Source organism: Rattus norvegicus, chromosome 2 (genome assembly GCF_021556685.1).
Source record: "Rattus norvegicus strain SHRSP/BbbUtx chromosome 2, alternate assembly SHRSP_T2T, whole genome shotgun sequence".
NCBI lineage: Eukaryota > Metazoa > Chordata > Mammalia > Rodentia > Muridae > Rattus > Rattus norvegicus.
In genome coordinates this window covers 249635810-249656592 of record NC_141535.1, presented here as the reverse complement: position 1 = coordinate 249656592, position 20783 = coordinate 249635810, and the positions used below count along the sequence as shown (strand labels likewise).

General features: G+C 38.7%; 1 protein-coding gene across 7 annotated transcripts in view; it reads left to right on the top strand.

Moving 5' to 3' along the window:
- The window catches only part of Lrrc7 (leucine rich repeat containing 7), a 479249-nt gene that overhangs the window by 214632 nt on the left and 243834 nt on the right, over nt 1–20783 (top strand). For all 7 annotated transcript variants that reach the window (XM_087614691.1, XM_087614685.1, XM_087614702.1 and 4 more), the window contains 1 exon segment: nt 12444–12561. In XM_087614691.1, the coding sequence (XP_087470817.1) occupies nt 12444–12561 (118 nt within the window).

Genomic DNA, 20783 nt, shown 5'->3' with positions numbered 1-20783 from the left:
ACGAGTGAGCTCTAGAAGTTACAATCACCTGAACATGGAGACAAAAATCCTATTCTCTTAACTGTCAGGTCAGAGGTATTGAATACAAAAGTTAAAAAAATCTGACTAGACTCCAAAGACAAAGAATCATTTTCCTTGAACAATGTGAGCTCACACTGGTGTTGGGCATTGCTAAACACACATTGGAGTCAGGTCATCTTGAATTTGAACCCTACCCTAAGAAGGCTCCTATGACAAATGGAAAAATTATCTTGTAGTTCACAAGAATATTTTGCCTTTCTTTCAATTTTATCATCAACCAACCTTGTGGCAATTCTCTACAATTTTAAATTTAGTAATATAACATGTAATTATAACATAATATGACATGTATATTTTAGCAAGCAACAGTAGCTTTTATTAGGTGTCACATCATAACTGCATAAGGTTGATCACTTTTTCTTTCTACAAATTGAAAGATGATAGTCCAATGTTCCAAAATTTAAGTGATCTTTTCCTAAATAAACAATGATTTAAAGCAAGAAAAAAATCATTGTACAAGCAACCTTTCCACAATTTATGGTGAAATTTAGTGTAAATGAATTTGTGGAACTAGTTCTTCTTCCCATGCAAGGAGACAACTTGGCATTTCCATAATGAGCCTGAAGCAGTACTGAATCAACCATCTGGTTGGTCAGACTCAGAAGCACTGAAGGTCTCTCCATAGAACCTCCCAACACTTCTGCTATTCTGGCAACAGTGGAGCCTTCCTGTTGGTTGGTTGGGAGAAAGAAAGGAGGGAATTATTGCCCAGAAAGTTTCTGTTTTTTTTAAGTAAATGAATTAAAGATTTGTTTTCCTTTTTGTCAATACAGGTTAATTATGCTGCATTTAATTTCTGTGGTCTCAATAGAATCTTCCCTATGTCAGCTGTCTTCAACAGGAAGAACGGCTCTTTTTCTTTGTTCTAAATAATTAAGGGTTGACTACAGAGAACCTTGTAAAATATGTGCACCATGCCAATGTTCTCATTAACATTAATAACAACAGCTTTTCCACTTGTCACTGAAACAATGTCACTAGCCTGTGAAGAAACCTAGGTCAGAGATATGTAGCAGGTCTCAGTGTGGAAGACCCTAGCAGACAAAAGTTCCAACTCTATTTACAAAAAGAAAAACACAGAAAACAGGAGCCTGTAGATTTTCAAGGCAGGCTGACTGCACTGACAGACAGAATACAGAGCTTGATCCTTGATGTTTCCCTTCTCAGCCATAGGTGTGGAGGGAAGTGAACTCTTCCGGTTTCCAGCTTGATTGCAATAGTATCCATTCTCATGCTCAGCACCACACTCAAATCTCTCACCAAACTCAAGACTACCTCAGTCTTCAAAAGTATCCACACTTTCTGATCTCACTTGAGTATTCATTCAAGCTCAGCAAGCCTAATTATTGCCTTGAAACATGTCCGTTGTCTCGGTTTCTCTCATCTCAGTAACTACTCATGAGTAGTGGTCCTTGTCTTCCTAAGTTCCTCTCTGCTCACCTTCCAAACAAAGCCTTGTCATTGTTTGTTTTCCATTTGTTAAATTCCTTTCTTTACTCTTCTCTATCCTGCTCCATTTGTCTGGCCACCATCTCTAGGACACTAATAGAATAATCTTCTTATTGAGAGTTCTTTAACCAGCCCTTTCTCTCTGCTTTATTCTCCTCACATCCAACAGTGATATATTTCCAAGGTAAATATGACCAAGCCGCAGGAGATAAAGTCCTACCATTTCTTTACTTTTAGAAAAGCCTATGTAACTGAGCCTGAGCCTGAAGTAGTAAAATGAGGCCTCCATTGTCTGTCTATGATGAACCTTGTAGCTTATAGCTTTGCAGGGTTGATCCTAAAATAGAAAACAGGTATTTTCTATGCCTGATATCCACTCTGCTATTCATCTCAAGATCTCATCCTTCCTGGCCTTCATCTTTTACTTTCTGATACAATCACTTCATTTCATGCTCTGCCATACCTCCTTTTATAGCCACATACATAGGTTGCTGTGGCAACTGCTCACTTGACGTATATATTGTGTGTTTGATCTGTGTCCACACACACAGGATGAGGCAAATAGTGCTGTTGTGTCCACTCCTCTGTGGAAGTCAAGTTAATATTTGAGTCAACAGGAACTAGCACAGCAGTCAGTCTAAAGCTCCCTTCTTTCTACACACTCACTGCACAAGTAATTATAATTTAAATTTGTAAAGTGGATCATACAGATATAGTTGATTAAATGAAGTAACAATAGACACTCTGCTGACCATGCATGAAACTGTATCAAAAGCCATTCGACCTAGAACTCCTCATTCTGATTGTTTCCCTGAGACAAAAATCGATGCTTCTTCAAATTCCAGATAACCAGAAATCATATTAATTTCTAGTCACCGAAAATATAACCAAAAAGAACTCCAAAATAATATGCATTCCCACACACACCCTCAATCTGTAATTTAATGTAATATTAGAATATACCTTAGGCTGCAGTGTGGTACAGGGGTAGAGTACCAACCTTGAAAAGCAAAGCCTTGGCTTAGTCCCCAGCACTGACAACAGTTTACCCCAAATACCCTGGGAAAACTGGAAAATGAAGGACCACTAAAGATATGGTTTTCTACTCCGTATTTGCTTCTGTTTCTCTCCCGATGATATTAGCTTGATATTGGCAAGTAATCATAGGCATGAAAGTCAAAGAGTTTAACTTTAAATTTTAGCTGTATGTGATTATTGAATAGGCTAAGTCTGGAAATATATCTTCTATCTTCAAAGCAACAGCTGCTATTCTAGTTATCAGATAGACCCCCTTTGAAGACTGTGACAAATACTAAAATTCACCCTGCTGTTCCAAAAGGAAAAAATGACCCAGCATCTTTGCACAAATGGTTGCTGAAAAGATCTGTGTTTTAGAAAGAGCAGCCACAATGTTTACCATCTCATAAGACGAAATACTTGGAAAATTTTTGTTGCAATCTTTCTGCAAGACATTAGAGAGATCCCTGTAGTGTGAAATAAAAATAAGAATTCCATGTCCCACTGGCAAGGTCCCAACGGACAGACCGGCTTGGCCCGTTCTCAGTCTGGCATCTCTGACCCCAAGCTCCAAATTCTCTCCACCTGGATCACTAAGTTCCCATGACCGGTCACTGCCACACCAGCCCCATGCTTCCAAATTCCCATGGCTTTTTGGGGTACACCTCTCGCAAACCTATGCTTTGCAGTGTATCTCTATATATATGGAACCTGGTTGGATCACCACGTGAAGCAAAACACCACACAAACTTAGTTTAGAATCAACATGAAAAGCAATCGCTGGGTGCAGCAACTAGCATCCTAAATTGTAAGCCAATCTAAGTTAAATCCTCTGGTATCGGATCCCAACAGATATGCTCCTACCTACATTTTGTCTCCATGATCTTTCCCTCTTCCTTTCTCTGACCCAGAAGTCCTGCTTACTCCTCACCCAGTGATTGGTCCCTTGAAATCTTTATTCATTAGGGGAAGGTTCTGCCACAGATCCCTTCCTTGTAGCCCTTTAATATTGCCAATTATACCAGGAAGAGAAGAACTACTCCATTTTCCTATAGCTGAAATCTTACCTAATCCTGTCTGACTTGGCTGAGTCTCACATCTGCCACATTTATGCCACACTCACTGCAAGAGATCCTCATATATTATATTTTGAATATAAAATCCCTTATGTGGTACTCAGTCAATGGTTCACCTTTAGATGGCCTCTCTCCTTATCAATGTACATAGCAACTTACATGTGGCTCTGACATGGGTGTTTTCATTTCCTGTCAGCCCATTTTGGATCACAGGAGCAGTTCTTTTCACAAACAAAAATGTGAATAAACAAAAGAATAGACTTACAGCTAATAAGCATTAGGATGAGCATAGGACCTTTAAGTTAAGGACACCCAGAGGTGTTTCGTCTGATGTCCTCTGAAAATTCCTTTCTCTGGCATCATATTTAGTTAGGTATATGTGGTATTTCTCTTTATAGCTGACTGAATACTTGAGGAAGGTGATTGTTGGTTATCTCTTTTGAGTTCTGCCACTATATAGCTGTTAAAGAAGCAGGAGTTGAATACCAGTAATCCAAGAAGAAAGGATAGAAAGAAAAGAAAGAGGAAAGGGACAAAAAGGATGTGAAAGAGGTATTATTTGGAAGCTTACAATTTCACAAAATGTAAATATAAACTATTTTTACCCTATTATTCCTGAATTGCTGCTTTCCTAAATAAAGATAATTATTCACATTTGTATTAAACTAAAGAATTTTACATTTTTCTGTAATGTACACAAAGTAGTTATTTCCTTGAAAGAGCTTTCCAACCAAGTTGGGAATGTCAGTGCTTGAACATTTGAAAACAGGACTCAAGGAGGAATTTCTTAAAAACCAAGAGTTCAGATATACCAGTTCACTGGACTTTAGTCTTTTTCCAAAGCCTTCTTCAAAAATACCCACAGCCCTCTTGTTCAATATTTATGAGTCTACATGAAACTTTCCAGGAAAATTGTCCCCACATAACCAATTCTGTCAGTTGTGGTGGAGAGTTAGTTATTTTCTTACCTCCACAGTGTTTTGACGTACAGTCATTCATATGCATGCCATGCTGTTCCTATAGAAGCCATGAATTTTCAAGCCTGGATGTATAAAATACCAGTACAAAGTATAATAATGTTTAGCCAGCATACATGCCTTTCACATACACATGCTGTGTATTTGCCGCTGTAAAATCAATGGTGATCTTCCTATTAGCTGTCCTGGGATGGCTCACTGAGAGTGACCCCTAGTCATGCTCACTCTCCTACCTCGCTCCTGTCAGATGTTGAAGTTATGTGTCTAAATCATATATCTTTGCAGAATGGGGAGTGTGCTGCTTTGGACACAGCTTAGAACCTACACAGATGTGTATATGAATGTTGCTAATTATAAATCATAAAGAGCTGTGTTCTCCCCTACAAAACAAGTTAAGAATAACATGTTTCCATTACTGTTATAAGAATATGTTTTTGCAGTGAAACTTGGTTATTTGCCCTTAAGTAGCATGTATGCATGAAATGGGACTCCTTCAATGTTATATTATTGAAGAAACATCTTCTCACTAAGAAGATAAAATGAAGTGACACACTGTCAAAGCTACTGGCACAGCAACGGCCTTCAGCATGGCCCTCACACACATGAACGTCGGTGACAGGGCCTCAACACAGGCAATAAAAATTTATACAAGGACACAGGCAGAGCACGTAAACTGATGAGAGGGACATGGGGAGAGGAGGAGAGGAAACAACATGACCTGGAGACTGGAACATGAATGTCAGGCAGAGGGCCATATGCAGGATGATAGAGGCAGGTTAGAGGAGGCACAGTTCATGGAGGATAGGATAGAACGAGGAAATGCAGGGGTTACGGCCTCAGAGGCCACAGATAGAGACTCTGCACTCCTGAGGAGCAGAGAACCACCTAAAGCTTATGAGCAGGAGACCATGCTGCATTTAAGAAGTAATATACAGTTAACTCTCAGATGTTTCTCTAGAGATACAGCTGCAAGGTTAATTACCAGACTTTTTAATCTAATCACCTCTCTCTTGACAGATACGCTTTCATTTTCTTCAGAATTTTGATTCTGCCCTGATTATTAAGACAATAATTAGCACTCTGCTATTGCTTTCTAGAGCCAGTGACTATTTAGATTTACCAATACTTTTCTTTTGATATAATACCAAATTTATTTAGTCTTTAGCTCCACTCTGACATCACTTCTAGAATAATTTTCTCTTGTACTTAGAGATTTCCTCTGATGGTGGCTTCAGTCTGCAACTCTTGATAAAGTACTCAGTCCATTTCTGAAATGATGGCTGTTCTGTACCCTTTGTTTTTAAAAAAGACTGTCAATGTAAGAATATTATTGGTTCTTGAAAGATTCCTATCTAGTGAATCCCTACTCTAATTGTTGTTAGGAATTCATCTCTGTTTTCCTTAATTACTTTTTTGTTTTTAATTGACACGATGTTTATCCATGTTTGTGAGGTAATTCAATACGTGTCCACAGTATGCATCAATCTAATCATGGTAATTAGCAACCACATTGCCTCCAACATTTATTGTCTTCATCTGTTAAGAACTACCGAGTCTTCTTTTATGGTTTTGAATCATGATCTAAAATTGTAGTCAACCACGGCTGTCATGGGCTGTTAGCATTAGTCCCTCCAGCTTCCACATGACTTTTGAAGGAAATCTTTCCACCTGGCAACTTTTAGATGCTCTGGTCCTTACACTGTACAATTTCATATGAATCTGTGTGAGGATTTTTATTCTTGTTCAGAATTTTTTGAGCTTGTGTACCTCCTGTAGATAAGTGGAGCTTGCCTTTATAACACCCTTTATGAACCCCATCCTGTTTCTTCACACTTACTTTCTCTAATGTGCCAGGAAAACCTAATTCTCTCCCCTGTGTCCTTTAGGAGTCTTCTTGATTGCCTGGTATCTTTCCTGGCACATTAATCTAATTTCTCCCTAATACCTGATCTGTCACTACTTTCTGCATCTGACTTTAATCTCTTTTAATCTTCTTCATTGATAGCTCTTTGATAATACCTTATTTCATCATCATGTTTTCAGATCCTGCCTTAGTTATATAAACATAACATCATAGCACATTCGCTTTGTAGTTTTTTGTTTTTCTTTAGCAACTCTAACAGCATATTTCACTCTATATTCTGCAGTTTGTAATTATCCCATGAATATTGAAACTTTGTTGGCTAATAATTGTCAAAGGCCAGCTTTGACATCACAGGTAAGCTGAGGCAGGGCATAGAGTCTGCAATTGATCTCTCAGCAGACTTTTCTCTGAAGGAATAAGGCTTGATTCTTTAGGCCCAGCAAAAAGTAAGCAAAACACACACACACACACACACACACACACACACACACACACACACACACACACACAGTGGAAAACATGGCTCCAACCATTTTACATATACGTACATACATACACATGTTTGGTAGATAGAACAAAGTTCTAACCAACTTTGTGTGTGTGTGTGTGTGTGTGTGTGTGTGTGTGTGTGTGTGTGTGTGTGTGTGTGTATACATATATATTTGGTAGATGAAGAAAGCTCCTGTGAGCTAGTTTCAACAACTTTATTTTTTTCTCCTAGCCATTTTAGACCACCTAAGACAAAAATTCTCTATGTAAGAAAAAAGACTACCTCATAACTACAAATGACATGTTCTCCAAGAAAAATCACTATAAGAATTTTTTCCTCAAGAAGAGATTAAAATATTTACAAAAATGGAAATTACAATAGGATTACTGATTATGTATTCTTCCTTTGAAACTCGTACCTAACTAAACATTTCCCATCTATCTTTCCACAAGTTTATCATAACCCCAAGCAGTAATTCTTTGGTCATTGATTAACAAGTTTTAAGCAGTGTAAAATTGTTAACTCATCTAAATATTATTTTATGAAAGTTCATCTTCATATTGATCTGCAAGAAAATTGCCCAACAGAGTGAACTGTCTCCCAAGAAGCAATCATAACACACCATAGGCACTGAGGGTCTTCCCATGCCCATTCACACAACACTAGATACAGGAGGAATATAGCAATCACAAGCATGAGAAGAAACAGAAACAGCAAGAAGCAATCCAGAGATGAAGTCTCCAGGAATGTGCCTCTCAGAGACACATCCATCACAGCTGTGCAAAATGGTAGACGTCTCCAGAAAGCTCACTTTCTCGCTGCAGCATCTCCTGCATGACATCCAACGAATAATGTCCTATCTAATTCCTGGGCTCAGAGACAATTCGTGTTTGCTTCAGCTTGGCTCTTGAGGGCAATACTGACATTCAGCATATATTCAGTACACGTACCTTTAATACAGACTCAGGGCACTATCTCCAAGATCCAGATCCCCACAGATTATCAAGTGAATGTCTGAAACTAGTTTGAAATGGCAACTGAGAGCAACATAGCCATGGCCACTCCTCAGCTCCCTCTGACACTCACAAGTAGATTCTTCCAAGATTCTTTCTTTACATCTCCCCTTTCAGAGAGGCTGATGTGAGTTGCTGATGTTCTGTTCCAACACAATTAAATACCCTGTGCATGTATTTCTGATACCCAATATAGATTTACACGGGACACTTACATGTGTGTATAAGTATTAAAGGACAGACTGGATTCAATGAGATGTCTCCTTACTTCATGACTCCCTGCACTTATAGCCTGGTGTGTGTCTACTTGACCAAGTACAGCTGCACGTGGGTCATTTACTTGTGTGTCTGAGTATTCAATCACAGAGTCTGGATACCAAGGGGATAGTTCTCATATATCATATAATGTCCCTTGTACTCACAGTCGCATAAGTCTAGTTTGTAACAGGCACAACTAAGCAGTGTCCAAGAAATTAATGAGTGAAATTTTACTTCACAGAATGTAGAGGCCACAAGGTCTTTATGCTCATGTATAAGCACTAGGGAAATGAGGAATGTTAAACATTCAAGATTGTCTTTTCAAGGGAGAGATGCATAATCTGTTTTCTGCCCAGGAGGCTGGGAATGAATGTAGTTAACAGCCTGGTGATATATGTTTCTGTAGGGCTAGGACATACCTAACTACCACGGTCTATTACATTTATCTTAGACTTTTCTTCACTAGACCTTCATCTTGACCATTTCTTAGTAGAACCCAACCATATGGGAGATGTCACATTTACTTTACAATAGCCTAGATGACCTCTGAGCTATTTCTAGGCCAGGCCATACCTGACTTCAGACAATTATATTTATTTATCCCAGCCACTCTCCCTATCCCCTTTTTATATTGAGTACTGTTTCTCAGTGACTAGAAACCATCTTTATGGAAAAAGCCATATGTACTTTGTAAAGAGTTTCAATGTAATCATTTCTTAAATTTGTTGTATATATGGGATTGAGTTGTCATTGAGTAACATTTTGCAAAATTGTGCTAAGGTTAAGATAAACACACCAAGGTCATATTCTAGATGTTTGAACCAACACACACTACAGAATCATGTTGAACAGGATTTCCTTCTTGCATCATGGATCATTACTGTTCATGGAGTTTGCAGAGACCCACACAATAAAATACACCCTTTTAGCCTCAAATAATTTTTATTCAACTTTTGGAGCTTTCAGTATCACAGCTTAAAAATGCCTAAGTGTACTTCAGTTCTAAAAGCTTCTTACAGAGTCAGTAATTTAAATTACATATGCTTCTGGAACAAATCTCTTCAGCGTTAAATTGCTTCCTTAGCTACAAAATAATTACTCTCTAGCACAAATTCATCTTCAGATTCAAAACATTTCTATTGTTTTTAAACGTGAGATATTAGCAAATGAAAATCAGGATACCCATGTAGTCAACTGTCTGACTGTAATTAGCTATTTGTTATGTTTCTTGTTTCCCCTATATTGAAGAATACAATTCTTCTATAATGATCCTACCTCATTTTCACTAAAAGCTTTAATCTTGAGAAGGCCTTGTAAAGGCTCTTAGCTTTGAGGAGGGCATGACTCATGGGAAGAAGTTCACTAAGATAAGAAACTTGATCTAGGAAACACAGACTCCACTGAGACTGTTTACCTCTCTGAAGCTTCCTGTCCAAAACTGCCTGTCTCAGCAGGAGTTTTGTACACTTCTCATTTTCCCTTTAATTATCTGCACTCTCAAAATTATTGGCTCAGCATAAATTGTGAACAGGAAAGCATCCTGTGGTACATGGGAAGGAGAAACGTGTGATACCCAGGCAAGCTGATCAAGATTCTACATCCAAACAGACTGCTTTGTTTAGAAAAGTAAACAACAGCCCATCATATTGTGGTACATTAGTGTACTTTTAATTGTTAACGGTAACCTGAATTCTCTGGATACTATAGATTCACAAGTGATTTAGTCACCAAATCTAAGAGCCTTATTATGAGATAAATCATTAGTGCAAGAATACTGGGGAGGAGAGTCCTTAAGAATAACTTACTCTCTCCCCTTCCACATCCCTCACCACCTATGGCAGGTAGAAGAACTAGCCCAGGGTTATGAGAGTGGATTATGAACTTGCCGTGTCCTTCACAGCTGCAACACTCAGCAGAATGGGTCTTGCAGCTTACCTGGGCAATAAGGTAGAGCCGGCCCTGGCTGCAAGGCTGGTGGTGAGCCTTTTCAGAGGACGTAAGATCAAGAGGGCTGACAAGCTAACCAGCTCAGATACCTCTCAGGCCCAGGGATTTGAATTGGTCCACCCCAATATCTACCCTCTGGAAAAACTGCTAGAGTGCATGAATGGGTGGTCCTATAGATCCAAAGCTACAACATCTCTATGACACAGGGCAACAACAGGATATTCGAGGTTCCAGTATTGGTAGAGTATTAGAAGCCAGAGGCTTTGTACCAGACCAACATTTGCAAACAAAGAAGTATGAACAAAAGGTTATACTGTGGGACACACTGTGACACAACTACAGCTCCCACAAGATTTTTCTACATTGGGGTTGAATGTGCAAAGCTGGAGGGTAGATATGAGAGAAGGTTGAGATGAGTGGAATTGGTGTGCATGATGTGAAATTCATGAATAACCAATAAGAAGTTTTAAAAAGAAAACAACTTACTCTTTATTGTAAGGTACATTACAAATATTAAAAATGTGAGTGAAGGAAAACTGTAAATCTTTTTGATAGCCTATATTAACACCTTTCATTCTCTCAAGTCTCATGTTGTATGCCTTAACATCCCTACTCTACAGACAAGAAAACTGATAGTTTCAAAGATAACACTGCAATAAGAGTCAGGGTTGACAAGATACTGATCTCGAACCAAGTGCTCACTCTGGCTTAGAGTCTCCCTAGTAGAACGTGTAAAGAAGTTTCCTTTTAAAAAATTTGTATGTCACTTCATTCAAAAGTAAGAATATTAGGACTCCTACTAAATCTTAAATGCATTTGAAAATTCAGTTTTAAAAGATTGTATTTTAAAAAGAACTAGTTTTAACATTCCTTAAAATGATTGTAGCAATCAGCAGAAAGAGTGGTTAGTAAGTCTTACCCAAATCAATGATGAGATAGTGGACTGTTAAGCTGTAACTAACCACATTGCATATTCATATATCACATCACCGTCTTTCTAGATAGCACAGACTGGAAATCAGTTGAGAGAAACTTCCAGGACTGTAGCCATGTGTTTTCCTATTTGTTTAAGAGGAATCTCTTTCAAAGAATCCATTAAACATCTTTTTTCAAAGTTTTATTTTAAAAAGATGTACATTTCTATATAGGGTGATGAAAAAATAATTCTGACATTATATCAAGCAGCAAGTAATTTTTATAAAGAACCCAAGATGACTAACTCAAAGTAAGAGACTTTATACTTCCTCTTATGTAAGAAGTCGTATGACTTTTAAAAAGCTAATGAGTTAAAAAATAAGAACCGTATGCTACATTGTTTTTTTTCCTATAAATAAGGAATTACGTGTAGGAAGAAACGGTACTTAAATATACCATTAGCCAACTGCATAATCATGGTTACCAGACTTCATTTGTGGAAGTTCAGCAAAGCAGCATTAAAAATGGCATAAGGATCTCATTAAGATAATACTACAAGAAAATTAATAAAAACTGTTCTTCCAACTGTCTATGCCTTTGGTAGTCAAGATAAGTTGAATAGAGCTTAAAAAAATAGAGGTGTTGTTTTTCACCATGTGGTACTAGAAACACTTATATCAATTCACCCAAATTGATGTCTTCCTGAAAATGCAAGTTGCCTTACCTCCATACTTATTTAGTGAATCAAGAAGCCACTTCCAAAATACATCTCAACCCACAATAGCTGTGTGCATGCTGGGTTCCACAATCAATTGTAGCACTTGGTTCTCCTTCACCTAGTACTTCGGGCTGATAGAACTATAAATTGAGCCTGACTGACTTTTCATCCCATGTTTCATTTGCTAGTGATTTCTGAGGCACAGCAAGGGACACAAAAGATTGTGTGTATGATATTTTGAAGTGCTGCAGCTCCTGACAACATAGGAGTATTTGTTTAGAATGAAGAAATAGAAGTAATGCTTTCTGAAATCAATACAATGGCAAAATAAAGAGAGCTGGGGTGATGCTCCTAGCTTCGAGAATGCCAAAGTTAACTCCTGAAGGCTTTTGTCTGCCTGGTCTTTATTTTGTTCTGTTTTGTTTATGTCTCTGTGGGGGAAAAACATTGAGGCACTAACAGTTGGATGTATTGTGAAGCTGTTCCAAATTGAGTATGGAAGAAAACTAGAGTGTATCAATGGTTCTTTTACTGTCATGTTCATGAAAATGGTAACTTCAAATTTGCTACTGAGTTTAGGTATGAGTGGGTCTAACCAAACTGTGGCCTAACTAGTGAGTGGTTCTTTTCTGTTACAGCAATTGTTCAACTGTCAAGCTCTAAGGAAACTAAGCATTCCTGATAATGACCTCTCAAGTCTGCCGACCTCCATTGCTAGCCTAGTTAATCTGAAAGAACTCGACATCAGTAAAAACGGTAAGATAATCTCTAAACACCTTCAGATCTTTTTACTGAAAATGTCTTCTGTTTTCTTAGTGAGTGATAAAGTTCCTTTAATTTTAAGAGGCAAATCATACCCATATCTCAGAGACAGCAAACTTCTCATTTTCCTCTCAGTATATCTGACTTCCCTGGGTCTTATTCCTTGCTGGACTCAGATATACATTCTTATTTTCTAAATTATTTTGAGTCCTCTCCCAGGTTCATCCTCTTTTTCAGGATGTTTCCTACTCAGTGAGCTCTGTTCAATTCCTTGAAATAATCCTCCCACTTGCTCTCCCGAGCTTTACTGTTTCCTGGGCACTCACCTATACACAGAATTCACTTACTCACCATGCTTATTGGCTTTCTTCTCCTGGCCCAGATTGCAAACTCTATCCGATGGCAAGGGGGATATTACTGTCTTGGCTACTGACATATTCCAAATGACTTGAGCAGAGCCTGGGAAACCATCAAGGCTCAGTCATATCTGTTGTATTTTGAGCCAAATTCATGCACCTGGTGATTTTTTGACATGGTGCTAATATTGATTTTCATGTTATTTTCCTTGATGGTTTCCTAGAGGAAGATGGGTCTTCAGATGATCTAAGTATCCTAAATCATTCAGTAGGTCCTTATCACTTTACAAATGACTTCAGCTACCTATTTTATTAGAATAAATTAACATCTATCTCAAAGGATTGTGACCAGGCAATTTGTGGTGCAAAGCACAGCCTCACCATCAAGTTCTCAAATGAAAAATGTACTGTAGTCAAATACAGGTATTGCTATAGTAACTTCACTCAGTATGGTTGGTGCCAAGGGGACAGGCATGAAAAAAGCAAGTCCTCCCTCACAAAACTTGCATCTTAGAAAGTCATTTATAGGGCTGGAGAGATGGCTCAGCGGTTAAGAGCACTGACTGCTCTTCCAGAGGACGTGAGTTCAATTCCCAGCAACCACATGGTGGCTCACAACCATCTGTAATGGGATCCAATGCTCTCTTCTGGTGTGTCTGAAGATAGCTACAGTCTACTCATATACATAAAGTAATCTTTAAAAAATAAAAAAGAAAGTCATTTATATATGTAAACAGCTTCACTTCAGTATCTCTGAAAGATTGAGTAAACTGTTGTATGTAAAGTTATGTTCAATCTGAAGGCCATCTTTAGGGGGAGGGTGAATATGTTCTTAGAGAATGTTTCCTACAAAGTAGTAAACAAGCCATACAAAGATGAATGGGTCTGTGGATAATAGGATAAGATGAAGTGGATAGTCCTGGCTTGAAGTCTAGGTAAATAAACAATCTGTTTAAAGACTTCTGGGATGTAAATATGGCATCTTTAAGATGTCTGATGCCTCATGATGCTCTATGACAGTTTCCTAAGGGAACTCTCTACAGACACTGGCACTATTTGACGTCCTCTTCGCAAGCCTTCATACACCTTCTTATCTAAAACCCCAGATTCTGCTGGTGAGATCCACTATAAGCAGATTCCACTTCACCCTTTTCCCACACATGAAAGTGACATGCCATATACATTATATATCACCCAGCATCAATCTGCTTCCTAGTATTTAAGCTCAGTGATGTCTCGATTCTTTGTTATTGCTTTTTTATTTCCATTACCGATAATATGTGGCTATTATAGGATCTCAATAAATATTTACTGAATGAATTTGTGATTGAATGGTTGAGAGTCATCATTAACTTTACAGTGTCACTGGAGAGCTAGAACAGATAACCACAAATAACCAGTAATCTCTAAGACACTACTCAGAGTAGTGCTTAATTACATGCATTTTTAGAGAATGGCAGAACTAATTAAGACTGTTGTATTAATAGAAAGGGAGTCAAGCTCCGGATTTAACTTGAAAGAGATAATACATTTGCAGCCAGGCTCTTAAACAATCTTCCACACTAAGCTGACTGGCCACTGAGATTTGAAGACAATTCAAGAAAGACTACAGGTGCTTCTGAATAGCAATCAAACTTAAACCCATGAATAGGGACTTCATATCCACTTTTACTCTTGTAGCAATATATTTACTAGGGATGAAAAGACGGCATTTTTAAAAGTATACAGCTCTTCCTGAAGATCTTATTTCAGTTCCCAGCAACCACATCAAGTAGCTCTCAATTGCCTGCAACTAAAGTTCCAAGGGATCCAACACCCTCATCTGGCTTCTGTGAGCACTGCACAGACATACACAATAAAATAAATGTTTTTGAAATAATAAAATTAAGGTGCATTCACAGTGTCTTACTGCTATTAAACTGTTTATATGCGTTTATATTTCAAATTCTATTTTCAATTTATGATTCTAGAAATATGATGTGACTATTACCACATCTGGCCTTAGGGCAGATTTAGTAGACAGCACAAGTAATAAAAACTTACCTTATTTTTAAAGATAAACAGATAGCATATTGCCATATACAGCTTAAGTTCCTAAAGAGTGACCTTATTGAAAGCATATAATAATTCTCAGAGGTGCTTTTACACTAAAAATTACAAGTTGCACTTATTTACTCCAGAAGGAAGTCTGTGAGCATCTTTAGAAGTCTTTGAAGTTATTGCTTACTTTTACCTCCATAGTCTGGAAATATTTTCACAAAATGGCACGCAAGAGATGTTAGGTCACTGTGGGGTACACATTTGATTGCAAGGGGGTGAGCTAACAATGAGAAGACTACAACTGGCAATCACACAAACAACCCTTCAGGAAATTATAACTGCATGCTGTCCCCTGTTCCCATGCTCCGTGACAGGGACCTGGGCAGTTACTCAAAGAGCTTAATGAATCTTTCAGGAATCTGACAAGTGAAGAAAGAACAGGAGTCTGAAACGAGCGGAGTCGGCATTACAATTGGCAGTTGAAATAGCCCTGCTGAAAGGGGAGAGACTACAGCAGGGCTGAAGCACAGGGATAGAATATCGATTGATAGCTCTAGACAGACCCAATGCAAGGACTCGTCAACCTGAGCAAAAACTTGACTGAAATGTGCTGGAGTTAGATTGAGAGAACCCTTAATACATGCACTCACTTTGAGTCTAAAGCTGCTTTTGACCATCCATTGTAGACTCTTAATTCTGCCAACTTCTTGTCACATAACCCTCGGTCAATGCAATACCAGCAAGCTGGCCCCTTCTGACACAGGAGCTATACAATTTCCTCTACCCAGATTCTTCCCCCTCTGGCTAAATTCTATAATATCAGCAGAGTTTTCTGTTTATTAAAAAATCCAAGTGAATCTGCATGCACATACATGTGTGCTCATGCAAGCACACTCATACATACACAACATACATACAAAGAAGAGACTTCAAATGTTATTTATTCTGAAATTTTTGTCCATCTACAAATAGAAAAGTAATCATTGCGTAGTATAGTTGCCTGTTGTATGGTACGTTTTGCCCTGTGGTTGGTTTTGTTTTGAACTTACATCACCTTTTCAGGTGGGAGGAGACTCTGGGGATCCAATCTGGCGCTTTGTGCATGCTAGGTAGACATTTCTTTTCCATTTGGTTTCTTGAATAAGTGGTATATTATGTGATTCAGAAACTATCTTGTTCACTTTTCTATTTGGAACTATGAGCACAATTTTTAGGGCATATTTTAAGTTTTGGCAGGTAAATAATATTTTATCCTATTAAAAATACAATGTTAATTATGTGTTATTACATTAGAGACTCCTCACAAAGCCCCACTTGGCACACTGGGAACCTTTAAGTGGTTTAACTGACTGCAGGAATAGACAGAAAAACTGAGATTCACACTGAGTAACATGCTGCATAGCAATGTGTTAAATACCTATGTTCTTTGGGGTAACGGCTACACCTGTCAAGCTGTGACTCTCCCTTTAGCTTCACACTAACATAGCCATCTGTCTGTTAGGCATAGGTACAGAATGCCCCACAGACACCTCAAACATGATACATTTAAAACCAAACTCATCATCACCCCAACGTGTTCATTTTTCATTACTGTTTATATTAGTGTGATCCACTGAGGCAAAGGACCACAACGTTTGTTCTGACTTATAGTTTCTTATCCATTCAGTTGCCATGGCTACCATGTCTGATGTCTGGGGAAAGTCCATTTGCTCCTTTTGGTTCCCACAGCTGTAGTTCATTCTCTCTGGCATTTGTTATTTACTACCCAACTGAGACAACCCTCTGTGCTTGTCCAATCAGTGCCAAACCGGCCCTCCACTTGCTAACACACACCTAAATTGCCAGCATGGTTATGTCTCTTTCTAACTTAAGGTGATTCTGTAGCTCTAGGACATAGTGTCAGTTCATGAGCAAAGAGCTGGGAGTTTCTCTTCATATCTGACCTAATAATACTTTCATTTCAAGTGCCAATCTAACCACAGGTAACTGGCATTTTTTATCTTTCTAGTCTGGGTACTGAAAAGCTTCTCAGACATTTAGTAGAGATTCATGATCTCTTTCTTTTTTCAAGTATTACTTCCTCTGCATAAATCACTTTCCATGCCTCCTGTACCTGGCTTACTTTCATTCTGCTCAATATTCAAATGTCATTGTTTCTGTGAAGATTCTGAATTTCTAAATTAAGTCAAGAGCTTGACCTCTCTGTACTAACATGACTTGTGTGTTCCTTCATTAAAAACAGTCAGGATGTAACTGTACTAGAATGTTTATGCAGTTTCAAGTTTTAAGCTACTTTAACTATGAGGAAAAGAATACCAGATAATGTGTCTATTATAAAGCTGATGTGTTAACACTCATTTCAGATATCATATTCTCTTTAAATGAATAAAACTTTACAGACACATATAAATGCACATGCCTATCCCTTCACCCTCTTTGCTGTCAGAATAGAGGTTTAAATTTTCTGTAACATACTACCACATTTTATATATTGTTCTTCAAAAGGTTTGAAGTTATTTTGTTTTATTTTCTGTATGAGTGTTTTGTGTCTATGTGACACATGCATGCAGGGAGGTCAGAAAAGGGCATCAGATCCCCTGGGCCTAGAATTACAGATGGTTGCAATGAGTGGTCATGTGCATGCTAGCAGTGGAAGCCCTGCTTCTCAGTGATACTCAACAGCATCTCTCACCACTGACTGTCCAGTCTTCCAGTTCTTCAGCCTGTTTCAGTTTGCTAAACTGTTCCTGCCTGGTTGCTCCTGTTCTCACTATTACAGTATCTTGTTGAGTTTTAGTAGAAACATTCTGTACTCTCTTCCTTTCTTCATTTTTTTAAGTTTTATTTTTCTTGGATATTTTATGTATTTACATTTCGTATATTATTCCCTTTTTCTCCTCTCCCATACCCCTCCCCCTCCTTCTATGAGGATGGTCCCACTCCCATCCACCTCCTCCCATCTCAATGCCCTGGCCTTACCCTACATTGGAGAAACAAGCCTTCACAGGACCAAAGGCTTTTTTTCCTATTGATGCTGGACAATGCTATCTTCTGATACATAAGAGGCTGGAGTCGTGGGTTCCTCCATGTGTACTCATTGGTTGGTGCTTTAGTCCCTGGGAGCTCTGGTAAGGTCTGGTTGGTTGGTGTTGTTTTTCCTATGGTGTTGCAAACCCCTTCTACTCCTTCAGTCTTTTCCCTAACTCTTCATTGCAGTCCCTTGTTCAGTCCAACAGTTAGCGGCAACCATCCTCATCTGTATCAGTAGGGCTCTGGCCGAGCCTCTCAGGAGACACTCATATCTGACTCCTGTCAGAAAGCACTTCTTGGCATCAGCAATAGTGACTGGGTTTGGTGTCTGCAGATGGGATGGATCCCTAGGTGGGGCAGTCTCTGGATGGCCTTTCCTTCAGTCTCTGCTCCATTCTTTGTCTCTGTATTTCCTTTAGACAGGAGGAATTCTGGATTAATATTTTTGAGGTGGGTGGCCCCATCTCTCAACCAGGGGCTATGCCTATCCACTGGATATGGTCTCTACTAAGTCTTTCTCCCCTTTGTTGGCTATTTCAGCTAATGTTTTCCATGTTGGGTCCTAGGAACCTCTTGGGTCCCTGGCATCCAGGACTTTCTAGTGGCTACCCTCAGCTCCCTCTCCCCCACTGCTACACAACGCCTTTCAAATTCCTGATCCTCTGTACTTCTCCCCCATCTCCTCCCTCCATCTGAATCAGTACTCCTTTCTCCTCCCACCTCTTTTCCTCTACTTACTGAGATTATTTTCTTTCCCCCTACTGAGTAGGACTGTAGCATCCACACTTTGGTGTGATCTTCTTTCTTCCTGGGTTTCATATGGTCTGTGAGTTGTATTGTGGGTATTCCGAGCTTCTTTTTGGCTAATATCCACTTATCAGTAAGTACATACCATGTGTGTTCTTTTGTGACTGGGTTACCTCACTCAGGATGATATTCTCAAGTTTGCCCCTTAGGAAAAACAACAATATCAACCAACCAGACCCCCAAAGCTTCCGGGGATTAAGCCACCAACCAAAGAGTACCCATGGGAGAACTCATAGCTCCAGCTGGATATGCTGTGGTGAATTGCCTTATCTGGCATCACTAGGAAGGGAGCCCCTTAGTCCTGTGGAGGGTCGAAGACCCAGGGTAGAGGGAAGTCTAGGGCGCTGAGGCAGGAGTGGATGGGTGGGTGGGGAAGCACCCTCATAGAGGCAGGTCTGAATGGTATGGATGATGTTAATTTCTTTTTATTCATTGGCTTTTTTTTATACAAACACTTTTTATTTTGTTTTTAATTTAGAACATGATACATATTCACAAGATTTACACTTTATATCATACCAAAGCAATCTAGAAACACTGTACAGAGCACACTTGAACATTTAGAAGGCTATATATAATCTGTGGTAAAGTCATAGGCATTGTCTTCTTCACTCATTTTATCCAAGATAAAGGATCTGTCAGATGGTTTACTTGCTGTTGATTGTCCAGGTGACATCTCCCTGGTCTCTTCTACAGTATTCATTGGCTTTTACATTGTAACCAAGTGCATTGGCAATGTTCAAAATGTGGCTGTAATGAAAATGCACATTCTCTGAAGGTGGGTGTAGGTTATGGATATACTAATAGTACACTACATCCACTACTGTCAGCTTCTCATATTGATGAATATATTGTGCTCCTAATTTTTACATAGTCAAAGCACTGAAAGGATGAGAAGATGGCTACCAGTGGGGCTTAAGTTATAGTCTCACAGACTGAGCATTCTCAGCTCTACTGTTCAGGATGGTGATTGGGTGTGATAAAGCATGAGATGTTTAAAAAATTAAGAAGAAATTAGTTTACCAATGAAATGATAAATGTTTGAGGAGATAGGCAGGTGTAAACTACTCTCAGGGTTGCCTAGTGTACACATGCATCGGAGTATCACAGGATTCCTGTCGAATAGGAAAGTTTTATGTTCTCATCTTTCAGTTACAAAATAAATTTTAAAAGAACCCATTTCATAGAATATTTACCTACAAGGTATAATAAAAATATTCAATTAACTGAAAGGCAGTGAACTGGAAAATGAGGTCCCAGTTTCTTGTCTTCAATTAAAAAGAGCATTCCTTTTTCATAAAAATAAGTTTATTAACCTTGACCTTCTAGCAAACTTTTGTTAGTTGTAATAAAACTTTGTTATTTGAGTTACCAGAGAAAAACAAGAACTTGTCCACACTTTTTATAAACCAGCCTTTCTTTCTCAGCAATAATAAATCCCCTGATTGTGTGCAGGGACTCATTGTCCATCCAAATGCACTTGCCATCTTTTGCCCTCCGTGCTAGCTCACTTTATGTCTTTACACAAGAAATGTCATCAGAAAGGAGAGAACCTCCCTTGAGAAAAACCTAAAAGATCCAGTTGTAGGGCATTTTCTTAGTTGATTACTGATAGGAGAGCTAGCCCACTGAGAGAGACACCATCCTTGGGCTGGTAGTCCTGAGTTCTATAAGAATGCAGGCTTCAAAAACCTGTAAGCAGCAACCCTCCACGGTCTCTGCATCAGCTCCTCCTTCTAAGCCCTGCCCTAATTGAGTCCCTGTCTGGACATCCTTCAGTTATGGACTGAAACATAGAAGTGTAAGCTAAATAAACCCTTTCTTCCCGAACTTGATTTTGGTCATGGTGTTTCATAACATCAACAGAAACCCTAACACACCCTCATACCTGAATTTAATAGTGAAATAAAGTCAATACAAGTCAGAGAGGAATGCATTTCATGATATTGTAGTCTCTGAATAAATAGTCTAAGTCTGCTTGGA